This window comes from Strix uralensis, chromosome 19 (genome assembly GCF_047716275.1).
Source record: "Strix uralensis isolate ZFMK-TIS-50842 chromosome 19, bStrUra1, whole genome shotgun sequence".
NCBI lineage: Eukaryota > Metazoa > Chordata > Aves > Strigiformes > Strigidae > Strix > Strix uralensis.
The window spans coordinates 9,944,485-9,957,362 of NC_133990.1; the positions used below are offsets into that span (position 1 = coordinate 9,944,485).

Genomic DNA, 12,878 nt, shown 5'->3' on the forward strand with positions numbered 1-12,878 from the left:
AGAGGACTTGATTGTGGAGGATGAGGCAGGTTGAAATGGGCTCCCCCAGCTTCCAGGGGGTAGTGCAGCCTGCACATCCCCTGCAGATGTGGTGGCACTTTGTCACTTGGTTGTCATTGAAGCTGCAGACCTCTGTGACCACTCCTGCTCAGGTAGAGGAGCTTGTCTGGGGGTTTGGAGCACAAAACAGGAGCGTGCAGAAGCAGTGGAAGCGAAGATGGCGAGCAGAGGCCAGGGCTATAGGTCCACAGCATGCCATGGCCCCTGCTGAGAGCACAAGCCCTGCCTTGGCCCTGGGAAGCCGCCATCCATCCCCCCTCCCCAGTGCAGCTGAGGTGCCACCAGCCCGGCCCTGCTGAGCCACCGCAGCCCAGCGTGCCCCCACGCTCGCCCGCTGCAGCACCAGGGCTGAGCTTGGCCTTGTATAAACTGCCCAATAGGAGCTTAAAAAGAGCCCTGGGAAAGGGGCAGGGTGGCAGGAGCCTGGTGGCAGGAGCCTGGGGGCAGGAGCCTGGGGGCATCCCGGCCCCACTGTGCTGTGCCCCCCCATTTTGAAACACCCCCTGGCCCTGCTCTCCTCCCCTTTGCTCCCCAGACAGGGCTAAGATCCATCAATTTAGTGGGACAAGCAACCCTCACCCTGCCACTCCCCCCTGCCTTCCCCCAGTCCAGGATGTAACCTCAGGGCTCAGGCTCACCCCAAACCCCCCCAGCAGGGCTGGGGGCAGATTTTGGCTGCCCCTGGTAGAGCTGCCACCCTCCAACCAGGCCAGCAGATGCAGATTAGAGCCTTTCATCACCCCTCCCCACACACACTCCCCGGGGGATTAGAGCCCTTTAATCACCCCAAGGCATTAACCCACACTGGGACCAGCCAGTCCCTCCCCGACCCCCCCAGCCTGGCCCCACCAGGTGCCAAGGGGCACCCAAACCAGCGCCAGTGTCCCCCATCACTGGGACATCCCTTCCCCCAGCTCCCGTGGCACAGCAAGACCTCGACAAGCCCCTGCACACCCTCAGGCTTCAGAAGGATTTACCCTCAAACCGCACAGGTGAAGTCAGGAAGGTTTATTCCAGTAAACAGAATTTCTCTTGAGCTTGACAGTACAACACCACCCGATCGCAACACATGGAAACAAAACATCCACAGGAAGAATTTCCACAAAATACTTTTTTTTTTTTTAAAAAACCAGTGTGATTGGAAAACTCCTATTTTGGAAAAAAAGAAGAGTCTATTAGAAGCCTTTAAAATAAACACTGTCAGATTCAAACCCTGATCAGCTCCGTCTCCAGGAGTGAGCGGGAGCAAAGGAGATGATTATTGCTTGCTGCACTGGCCCCGGACACCCTCTCCTCTCCTAGAATAGCCCCGGGGGCAGGGTGCTGGGGGCTCCCCACCGTGCTGGGCACCCATGTCCCTCCCTGCAGCTGGAAGGGCAAAGGGACAGAGTCATCACGGACGGAGCTTGCCAGGCAGGGGGCAAACCCCCTTGGGGAGGAATCACTGTGGTCAGTGGCCAGGCAGGTGAGGTTTGCTAAGAGTCACTAAAAGCCTCAGGTTTTGCAGTTAAAGGGCAGTTTAAGGGGGGGGCGGCTCAAATGGGGATGGAGTTTGAGGTGGGGGAAGAACCAGGGAACAGTAAGCGTTGGGCATTGGGCCACCCCAAATCCTTGATCCCCCCCCCTCAAACCCCTGCTTGTGCCTACCAGGGTATGCAGGGCTTCAAGGCAGGGCTGGAGGAGCACCCAGGGATGGGGTCACAGGAGGGGGCACCCCCAGGATCCCCCCCCCACAGCTCTCTCTAGGCCAGGACCCTGCTGTGGGGATGCTCACTGGCCACCCAGCCCCATCGCTCAGGTCAGGATGGTGGGGAGCAGCCCCGCATCCCTGCTGGGAACCCATGGTGGGGAGGAGGGGGATGCAGGAGAGGTGGGTGTGAGGCTGGGGGGGGGGCCAGAAGACCCTCACCCCCGCCCCAGAGCCTTCACAGGTTGCTGAACAGTTCGTTTTTCTTGCTCCAGTCCATCTGGGGTGCCCGCTTGCTGGTTCGCTTCTGGTGTGCCCGCTCCTTGGCCACCGCCAGCGGGATGTCGAGGTCCAGGAGGGAGCCGGGTGCCGAATGGCGCTTGTCACCCTCCTGTGTGTCAGCCTGGGGGGTGAGAGGCTGTGTCAGCCCTGCCGTGCCCCCTGGGACAGCCCCACAGTGGGGGCTCACTTTCCAGCCACTGCCTCCCCCTGGCATCCCCAGCCCTACCTCGCTGTGGGTCTCGCCGGAGTCGGGGGACACGGCCAGCGGCCCGGGGCTGGACGGGCACTCGGACACCGAGCTGGACCGCGGCTCTCTGCCGTCTTCCTGCGGGGGGAGCAGGGAGTGAGCATGAGCAGGGCAGCTCCAACCCTGGGGTTTGGGAACAGCCCCCGAGTTGTGACTCCCACCTGGGGGGCTGTGAATTCTGTCCTCACTACACGTAATCCCCTGCGAGCTCCAGGCTCATAAATACCTCCAGCGCTCCCCACCCGGGGAGGGAAAGGATTAAACCCCAGCTTGGCTGCCCTGGCTTTAGCGGGAGGAGGAGGAGGAGGGCGGCTGCAGAGCTGGATGCTACTTTCCTGCAGCAGCACGAGGGCTCCCAGCCCTGCAACATCATGAGGATGGAGGAGGAAGAGGAGGAAGGCAGGCATTGCAGCCACCTCTGTGAATTCAGCCCCACAAACAACCCCCTTCCTGGAGGGACACCAGCTCCCAGTCCCCTTCCCAGTGGCACCTACTCTTGTGTGGCAGCCTGGGAGCACTGTGGTCCCTGGTGGCACCACCCACCCATGGGCAGAGGGGACACCTAAACAGGCAGGGTCCCTGCCTGGAGAGTGGCACAGATGGGATGAAAGGAAGACGAGGCTCTCTTACCTTCCCTATATCGCCATTGGCAACTGGTTCCGGCAAGGGACCTGCAGGGGGAGGACACGGGCGCTGGGTGAGGACGCGTTTGCTCTGCGCCCTCGCCAACGGGCACAGCAGTGCCCGGCAAAGGCTGCGCGTGGCCAGCGCTCACCCAGCACTGGCCAGGTCCCAAGTTTTTTAACCCACCCCTTGCAGCCATCCCCACAGCACAGGGTGGGTTGCTGCTGGGCACCAGCACATCACCATGATGACAGCCATGACACGGAGCCCAGTGAGACCCCCCCGTCCTCCCGGGGACCACTGTGACAGCAGCGAGGGGGGGCCACGGCTGAGCCGAGGCTGTGGAGGAGAGCGAAGGGCGGCTGCTGCCTGTTTGCTCCCTGAGCCATAAACCCTGCCAAAGTGCAACCCAGGGCCATAAACCTGCCCTCCCCCAGAGCCCACGTCAGCCCCACTGCCCCGGCATGGGGCCCTCAGGCAGGCAGGGAGATGCCAAGGCTGGGTCACCCTGTTTGGCCCCAGGGTGATGAGATCCCCACCCCTCAGACACTCCCCCAGCACCCCCAGGTTTGGTGACAAGGTGGCACAAACCCCGCTCCCTGCAGCACAGCCCCCTGCCCACCTGCCAGGTGCTCCTCAGAGGGCACCACCTTGCATTTCTTGAAGAACTCATCCGTGAGGATGTCCACCACCAGCAGCCTGGTCTCATCACCGCCCGCCTTGATGGCTGCCACCACGTCGGCGTGCTGCTTGCCCTCCATGCATACCCCGTTCACCTGCGGGCATGGCACCACGTCACCACTGGGACCAGGGGACATCTATCCCTCAGGAGCTCCACAGAGAGGCCAGACACCAGCCTTAGTACCAGTCACAGCCCCAGTACGGCCACCCCACAGTCCCCGCAGGTATCTGCAGCTCTCAGAGATTAGCGCTGAAGCCAGCAAAACCTCATTAAAAGCAGATTTTCCTCTGAGTGATTAGCACAGCATCGTACGGGCAAAGCTGGCAGGGAGCGCCTGGCGGAGCACGGACTCGGGGCTGCAGGGGCAGCACGGGAAAGGCACAAAGCCCTCGGCCCATGGAACGGTCCCTGGACACCCCAAAGCTTCACCCCAAACAAGGCAGCAGCCCCACGCCCCGGTGAGCAGCAGGGCTGGAGCTCAGCTGATCCTTGCCTGCCTGGGCCACCATCCCGCCTGGCACAAACCCTGTCCCCACCCCGGTCACGGCTGGCAGCAGGGCTTGGGGCCATCACGCACCTTGTCCTCAGCCTGCCCCACCCCAGGGACAGCCCAGGGACACTCCTGCTCCAGGCAGGGGACAGTGCTACTGTCACTTCACTCACAGCCAGCTAATTAGTGCTCAGCCAGAGCCCTCTGCAGTGCTGCTCCCTGCCACCCACCCGGCTGCACCCCTGGGTGGGGACTGACAGGCTGGCACGGGTCAGGCAGCTGCGCCGTGAATCACTGCCAGCACCGGGGACACCACGCACCGTCCCGGCAAAGGGCACCTCCCTCCCAGGCACCAGGATGCGAGGGAGCGCTGAGCTTTTCGGGAACACCCTCCCTGCCCCAGCATACCTCGATGATGCGGTCCTGGGGGGCCAGCCCCGCTGCCTCAGCCGGCGAGTCGGGGTCAACGGCACGCACGTACTGCCCCGGGCGGCTCTTGTCGCTGTGCAGGTTGAAGCCATAGCCGTTGGGGCCCTTCTTCATGCGGCATAGCCGAGGCCGCAGCTCCTCCTGCAACAGGGACAGCCTGTGGGAAAGCTGCTCCCAGACCCCCCCCCGACAGCCAGGGACAGCACCAGGATCACCGAACAGCTGCTTGGGTGGCAGGGACACCATCCCCAGGTGGCCACCTGCACCTTGAGTTGGGACACAGGGTGCCAAAACACTCTGCGAACCCAGGCTCTACTTAATTAGTTAGGTGCAGGGCACACTAATTGCAGCAAATTGTTAAAGAAACATGTTGTTATGTCTGTCCCAAGACCACGCTCTTCCTTTTGGGATCAGGATTGCAACTGCCACATGAAGGTGGAGGAGGAAACACAGCCCAGGCTGCTGGGAAGCACCCCCACCCCATCCCACATGGGAAGCCTCTGCTACTGGAGCAGTCTCAGCCACTGGTGCAGGTCCCCTCCATCACCCCCTTGCAAGCTGCAGCCCCCCACCACGGCAAACCCAGCCATGGGACCAGCAGGACCCCCCACCCCAAAGCACCCCACAGCCGTTAACAGCAGGGAAGGGGCACACGGGGCTTGGGCAGGCAGCTGGGATCCAGAGGGAGCAGCCCCGATGCTGAGGCACCCCAATGCCCCGGCACGACCCTCTGCGATTGCAAAACAGAGAAACCAGCTCGACCAGGACAGCACAACGTGGGACGTTCACGGCAACACCCAGCTCGTCTGCGCCCAGTTTCACCCCAGGACCTGTGGATCCGCCAGCACCCAGAGCTGGGGAATGCGACTGGGGCAGCCACGGCCCTGCAGCCGGCCCCCCACGAGCCCATCAGCAGCACAATTCCCCAAACTGAGCAGCGGGAAGCATCAGAGGAACCAGGCAACATGAACTGGGCCCTGCACGCAGCAGCGTCAGATCCGCTCTGACCCCAGCACCCAGACACCACTTTTACATACTTATATATAAAATGGTTTGATCCTGCCTTGACCTCCAGCTCCTGGGCTTTGGTAGGGCTCTCCCAGCAGCCAAACCACGCTCAAGCTCCTGAAATACTCCTCACCAGGGGAGAGTTATTATTTATTCTTTCTTCTGAGATTGTTTTTTCTCCTTTGGTGCCCATAGCATCACTGGGGACACACACTGCAGGAATGTCCCCTACCACACCTGCACCGTGCTGCTCTTTACCCCCTGTACAGCACACACTTCTTGCTACGAAATCCCTCTGTCCCCTGCCTGGAAAGCCTGATCTTTGGGGTGCTGGCACCCCACATCTGGCAGCCCTGTGGTGGCACAGGGTCCTGCATGGGCCAGGGTGACGCATTTGCAAATCGCTAAGCCCAACGCTGCAATAAAACCCCTGTCCTCTTGCACAACGTCTTCCTGCAGGGTCGAGGTCGGCTGTTGCCCCAGCACCACTCACCAACGCCCCGGGGAGGGAGACACACGTCTGCCGGGGAGCGAAGGTGAGCCGGGGATGGCACAGCGCTGGCAGCCACGCAGGACCTGCTCCGCCCGTGGCTCGGCAATGTCTGGTGCAACAGCACAGCTGTGCCCCGAGGAGCTGGTGGTGTCTCCTCCACAGACTGGCAGTGGGTTCCCTGGCTGGGTGGAGGATTGCGGCATCTTGACTTCATCCCGGCCACCCCTCGGTCCTCTCCCCGGGGCTGTGGGCTCTGCCCTGGTCCCCGTGCCTGGGTGGCAGCAGGTTCACGGGGTGCCCGGGCTGCTGCAACTGCACCTGCCACCCCAGGCAGCAATGCCTAGTGAGGGTGGGGACAGGGAAGCCCCAAAACAAGGCCAAAACGCAGGAGCTGGTGGAGCCTGGAGGAAGGCAGCACCTCCACGGGTCCCTGCCCTGGCCCAGCCCCAGAAAGGGGGATCGGGCTCTGTGAGCACCCACGCTCCCGGCGCCCTTGGCAGCACCACGGGGTTGCTCCACGCCGATAGCTTGGGACAAAGCCGGAGGGAGCACCCGGCAAGCCGTGCTGGCAGCGCTCCCAGGCGAGGAGGAGGAGGAGGGAGGACTTTGCTTCCATTCGTACCAACAAAGCCCCGGCAGCCCAGGCTCCCCGAGACACTGGGGCCATGAGTTGGGGGGGAATGGCCGTGCAGGACGGACAGATGCCTCAGGGCAGGGGGACAGGTCATGGCAGCGAGGGAGGCACCAAGTCCTCAAAGGCAGCAGCGAAGGCAGGAGCACCCGGGGTGAGGGCAGCCCGGCCAAGCTGTGACCCGGCCCCCCCAGCATCCCCCTGCCAGTGGCTGAAAGCTCCTCCAGCCCAGTGTGCCAGGCTGCCTTCACCCTCCCCAAATCCCTCGTGCCTGCAGAAACCCTGCAGGCAGCCACCATTCTGCCTCCCCGGGAGAAAAATATAAATACATCTGATCCTCCAGCGGCCATATCCTGCCCATCCATGGGTGAGCACCCTGCAGCAGGGCACCCCTCCAGCCCCAAAGTCCCCCTGGCCAGAAGGGACTCCAAGTGAGAGGTTTGGGGTCGACACAGGGGATAAGGAGAAGCCCCACAGCTGCGGGGCCGGGAGCTGGATAGCAGGAAAATGAAAACGCCCCTATTTTCTATGAGCTTTTGTGTCCTCTCCTCCAACGCCGCGCTGGGGCATGGATTAGCCAGCAGAGCCTTGTTACGAGCCATAACAATCTCCAGCGGGGAGGGCAGCGGGGGAAGTGGGACTCAGCACCCGGCATGGGCATCCCATGCTGCCCCTCTCCTCTGCACCCAAGGGTGGCAGAGGGACATCTCCTGCCCACAGATATGCCCACTCGGTATGGGGAGCTCAGTAGCATCACATCCCTATTCCTGCCCCAAAATGGGACTTGGGGCACCTCCAGATATTTCTCCCTCCAGGATCATGCTGGACCATCCCTCCCAGGACCTACAGCCACCCAGCTGGACCAGTGGCCCCAGTAATGTGGGGACCCCAACCACATGGTGTGCCAGGACCCGCTCCCAACCCCCCAACAGCAATTTCAGGACAGCTTTTGAAGCCCCAAATCCCAGGAAACTCCCCACAGCCCTACAAGCAGCAACAAGCCCATCAGCAGCAGCATTCCCGGTTAGTCAAAGAGAAACACAACAGCTCTGAGGACGCCTGGGCCAGCAAATTCACATGGGTCCTGAAATCTGGCGCACGCATTCGGGCTTCATACAAAGGGGATGCAAAGCAGCCTCCTCACAGCATCCCCGTCACGTCCCATTTGACTGGAGCTGCTTTTCATGCAGCTGCCTTGAGAGGAAATTTAATTCATTTCCTAATTAGACACCAGCTACCCCCAGCGCAATGTTCCCAAATGGAGGGATCTGCTCCCTGTTACACCCCAAAACCCAGCCCTGGGAGGCTCACCAGCTTTTACAAGGAGGGATGAGCACTGCTGGCAGGGAGGGCTCTAATTTAGCACTAAATTTGCAAGAGGGAAGCCCAGGACTGGTAGCAAAAGCCTTGCCCTGGTAAAAGCAGCCCCAGCCCATGCCAGGGCACTGGGCTGCCAGCTGCTGGTGCTGTTCCACTAACGCCGTGCAGTTTGCATGAAACTTTCTCATGACACTCCCCAGCAGCTGAAGACTCCGGAAATGCAGGCGGGGGGAGGACAAGCTGTCACAGCTCCCAACCGACCGAGCCCTGGGGACAGTCCCCACAGGGCCCGGGAACTGGGGCCAGCCTTGGGGGTGTAAAACTGTCACCTCGCTGGCACAGCGCTGTGGAAGAAGGGTGCACAGATCAGCTCCCCAGGTGCCTCCGGGGAGGTTCAAAACCTCCACCCCAGCATCAGGGGGATTTGCACACCCAGGGTTTTACGGGAATGAGAAGGGACCCCATGACAACCCCCCCAAAACCTCCTCAGCCCACATCCAGCACTGGGAAGCATGGGGGTGCCTGAGCCCACCGACATAGGGGGGTCCCAACCATGCAGGACTCAGCAGGGTTTGAAGAGAGGTTGGATCCTGCCCGAAGGTGGAAGATGTTAAACCCTTGCTCGGCCCCAGGCAGGGAGCGGGTGCTGCTGGCCAGCTCTCCGGGCAGCGAGCGTCTCCAGGCTCGTTAAGTAAATAAAGGCAAGTCCAGCCCAATAAAGCAAACAGGACTCTGACACATGCAAACCTCCTGCTCCCCACCATGACGATCCGGGGGGAATCCCACCAACCCGCGGGGCTCGGACGGGGCTGGGGGGGATGGGGCAGCACCCACCAGCAGCCAGAGAACAGGCACGCCAGTGTGTTCCCAGCTCGCCGGAGAGAAATCCCTTTCTGCCTGCTCCGGTTTGGCTCGGCATCCTGCCCGGGATCTTCCCACCCCGCCTGGCCGGGGTGATGTCTCCAAACCCACTCATCTTCACTCTCCTGCCCCGAGCACCGGGCCCTGCCCCCAGCCACAAGATTTCCTGTTACCTGTTGAGAAACCGTCCGGCGCGGTGCAGCAATGTCACCCCGTGTCACCCACTTCCTGCTCCCGCACAGAGAAACCGCCCGCAGTAACTGCACAGGCTGCACCCCCAGCCTGCCCCCCAAGACTGTGGGGCACCTCCAGCCAGGACGACCCCCCTCCAAAAGCCCGTGGGGCACCTCCAGCTTCCCAGGCCCTTTGCATCGCTCCGGCCAGCACAGCCCCTGTGTGCGGGCAACCACCCCACAGCACATCAGGGCTCTGTCCCCCGTGGGGACTGCACATCCTCAGCCCCCCAAACCTGGCAGGGGACTCGCCTGAGCTGCATTAACTATGTCCCTACTATTTTTCCCAGCCCATGGAGAGATCTGGGAGCGGAAGGCACAGCGCAGACGGTCTCACTGGCCCTGAGGGAGCACTGGCACGGTGACATACAGGAGGGCAAGAACGTTCCCCCCACACAGGGCAGCACCACAGCCCGCCATGGGGCCAGACCCGAGGGACCAGGGATGCCACAGGAGACAGCGAGCAAGTGGGGTGGTGACAGGGGCAGAGCCTGGTTGTCCCCACCTGAACAAGCCCCTCAAGAAGGTGTTGGAGCGCTGGTTTAGCTGGGCAGGGATGAGACCAGTGCTCTGCAGGGGATCAGCCTGACCGGGGGCAACGGGCAGCCAGCACCGGGCTAAAGTCCAACAGGAGACACAACTAATAAAAACACTTGATCCTCAGCAAAACCCAGCGTGACAACAGCTCAGTGAGGTACCAAAGTCTGCCTGGGGCTCAGCACCAGCACCAGTAAGGCCTCACGGCACCAACCCTTCGCAGCTGGTCTTTGGGAGCAGGTCCTAAGAGCTCCCCAAAAGGTCCCCCACCCTGGGGACACCAGGAGCCTGCTTCCTGGGAAGCCCATCCACATCTCTGTTGTGACAACAAACACACGGTTTTGCTGGGTAAATAAAAAGCAGTATTATCTCTGTCAGCCCAGAGCGTCTCTTAGGAACCGCTCTGGGCAGGAAAGGTCAGCTATTTCTCAATTCCTCACCTTTCTACATCGCTTTGTTTGTGCAACAGCTAACTCCCACACGCCGCTTAAGGCCGACATTCCTGAATTACTAAGTGTCTGTCCGCATCGACTGACCGACAGGATCAGTCCCCCCAGACTGGGAAGGGCTCTGCCATCTCCGCTCTGCCGCAGAGACCAGTCACGCTCAGGGCACAAGTGACTGCCACCGACACCTGTAGTCACAACCCCCAGAAAATTCACACTGCCACAGCATTTTCTGTTGTATTTTGGAGCGGGTTAAGGCTGGTCACCCTCAGCCCAGCCCTGGGGCCCTACTGCACGTCGAAGCTCGCTACCGCCCTTGCTCCCTGTTGCTTTTCTCACCCCATTTTACCGGCCCTGCAGCGCAAGGAGGGGCGGAAGGGCTCCGGCACACGAGGGGTTGCTCGGTTATAGGCCCAAACAGCCCCATGTGCCCCCTTGTCCCCGCTCGTCAGCCAACACGGCTGGTGAAGTGTTCAGCAAAAAAAAAAAAAAAAAAATTGAATAAAAATAGGAAAAGCAGCAGGGCGCGGCAAGGCCCGTTGCTCCTGGGGAGCCGCGTTTAAAGCGAAGACAAAAAAGAAAGAACCGAGAGCGAAACCCCGCAGGGCGCCCGGGGGAGGCCGGGACAGACACAGCGGCTGCTTCTCCCCCTCGCTTGGCCCGATGGCGACGACCGGGGCCGCGGCCGGTCCCGGAAGGCTCCGACCCCTCCCGCCCCGGACACCCCCCGGAAACTTTCCAGCGCCCGAGCTCCCCCCCCGGCCGCCCGTTTACCCGCTGACCGCCGCCGCTGGGCTCCCGCGCCGGGGGCTCCGCCGGCTCCGGGGCCGCCTGCCCGCCGCCCACGGGGGGCTCGGTACCCGTCCCGCCCCGCTTCTGCAGCTGCTCGTCGGCCACCGGATCCACGACGAGGAGGCTGACGGCACCGGCGGCGGCGCGGATGCGCTCCACCACCTGCTGATGGCTCTCCCGCTCCACGTTCTCGCCATCCACCTCCAGCAGCCGGTCCCCGGCCCGCAGCCCCGAGCGCTCGGCCGGCGAGCCCGCCTCCACCAGCCGGATGAACTGGCCCGGCTTGCCCTTCTCTCCGTGCAGGTGGAAGCCGTACCCGTCCGGCCCCCGCTCCAGGCGGCAGAGTCGCGCCGCGGGCCCCGCGCTGCTGCTCATGGCGGGAGCGGCGGGAGCGGCTCCGCCGCCCGTCCCGCCACCCGCGCGCGCCGCTTCTGCGCGCCCGCCCCGCGCCCGCCGCTCTTACACCCGGGGGCGGGGCACGGGGCGGGCGGCGGCCAATAGCGGGGCGGGGCGGGGCGGGGCCCGCCAAAGAAGGAGACGGAGGGGCGTGGTCATGCAAATGAAGATGGCGGAGGGGTGGGGTTATGCAAATGAGGCTGTGCCCCGCCGGGGCGTCCCGGGCCGGCCGCCGCTCGGTGCCCTCGGTGCTCCGTGGGGCCGGGGCGTTCCCGCGGGGGTCCGGCCGCTCCCCCCGGGCCTCCTCCGCCTCGCCCCGCCAGCCGGGCAGCCGCCGCTGAGCCCCCGCTATGCCTCTCCCCGGGGGCACCGCAGGGGAGTTCCGAGGGTGGCTGGAGACCGGCGGAGCGCTCCCCGCCCCCCCCCGGGGGGGGCACGTCCGGGCGGGCACTCCTCGGCCCCTCGGGGCACGTCCTCCCCGTCCCCAGACGCTGCTCCCGCTGCCGGCCCCAGGCTGGAGGGTTGCTCGGAGCTTCAAAAGCGAAATAAAAACCCCAAACCGAAACTGCGTGGGAAAGCGGCACGGGAGGCCGCGCTCGCCGGTAACCCCCTGAGCGGCGGAAATGAGAGAGCAGCCCCGCACCCCCGAACAGCCCCCCCCGGCCCCCCTGCGGCACCCTGGAGCTGGGGAACCCGGGGGTGGGGAGATGGGGGAAACCCTGGGGGGCTCTGCTCTGGTCTAGGAAGTAAAAATGGCTGCAGGGGGTTATGAGAGTGGGAGATCCTGGGGTTTGGGTCAGGCAGGGCAGAGAAAAGCAGCAGCAAGCCTGGGCTGCTCCGGTGCCGCAGCAGGGCTGGTGGTGCCAGGCAGAGCTGGCCACTGGCCTCTGGGCTTGTCCCAGGGAGGGTGGCACAAAGGTGCTGTCAGTGTCTCTTGCTGCCGGGCTCCAAGGCCCGGCTGAAGTTCAGACTGGCCAAAGGTCCTCAGGGCAGCCGGGATCCCGTTTAACCGTGCTGCAGCAGGGCGAGCGAGGAGGTGATGGCAGCATGCCGCAGGACACGTCCCTCGCAGGCGGCTCTGCACCCAACCCCTGCTCCAGGGAGCCCAGCGGCCGAGAAACCCCCTGTGTGCTGGGGGGTGGCCGAGCTCCAGCTCCGCGGGGCCGAGCTGGGAGCTGAGGGTGGGCTCATTTGTTTCCTCCACTCGGCTGAGCATTTGCCCGCGGCTGCTCGGCCCTGAGAAAGGCGACAGAGAGGGATCCCACGGCGGCTGGCGGCAGATGCCTGCGGAGAGGAAAACCAGGGCAAGCGTGTCGTGGTACGGCCCCAGAATGGGGGGGGGGTCCATCGCCTGTGGCATCCACAGCCCTCCCCTTGGCAAGGGGGTTGTGAGCGGCACGGCCCCAGCTAGTGTGTGTGTTCAGGGGGGAAGCTAGGAGGGGATGTTTTTTGGGAACGCTGCCCTAAGTCAGGAAACAAAACCCAGCTCCAAGAGGGCTGGTTTGAGCACGGGACCGCGATAAGGAAAAAAGGCAGCAGGAAATGAAACGGCCAGAGCTGCTTTTGGGTCTGGCAGCGCCTGCGGGATGGCAGGGCACAGGCAGCACCATCGCACCCCAGCTGCCTCCTCCTGCCAGGGCCCTTTGCAGCACAGCGTGAC

The 12,878-nt window shown here is 63.2% G+C and overlaps 1 protein-coding gene across 1 annotated transcript; it reads right to left on the reverse strand.

The window, feature by feature from the left end:
* Window positions 1-1,053: 1,053 nt before the first annotated feature.
* NHERF1 (NHERF family PDZ scaffold protein 1) lies at window positions 1,054-11,243 on the reverse strand. The gene is made up of 6 exons (XM_074889001.1): window positions 10,805-11,243; window positions 4,481-4,642; window positions 3,523-3,676; window positions 2,907-2,947; window positions 2,256-2,354; window positions 1,054-2,150 (listed from the first exon to the last, which is right to left on the reverse strand). Exons 1-6 carry the CDS (start codon window positions 11,195-11,197, stop codon window positions 1,986-1,988), a joined length of 1,014 nt encoding a protein of 337 aa, XP_074745102.1. The 5' UTR covers window positions 11,198-11,243; the 3' UTR covers window positions 1,054-1,985.
* Between the last annotated feature and the right edge of the window lie 1,635 nt (window positions 11,244-12,878).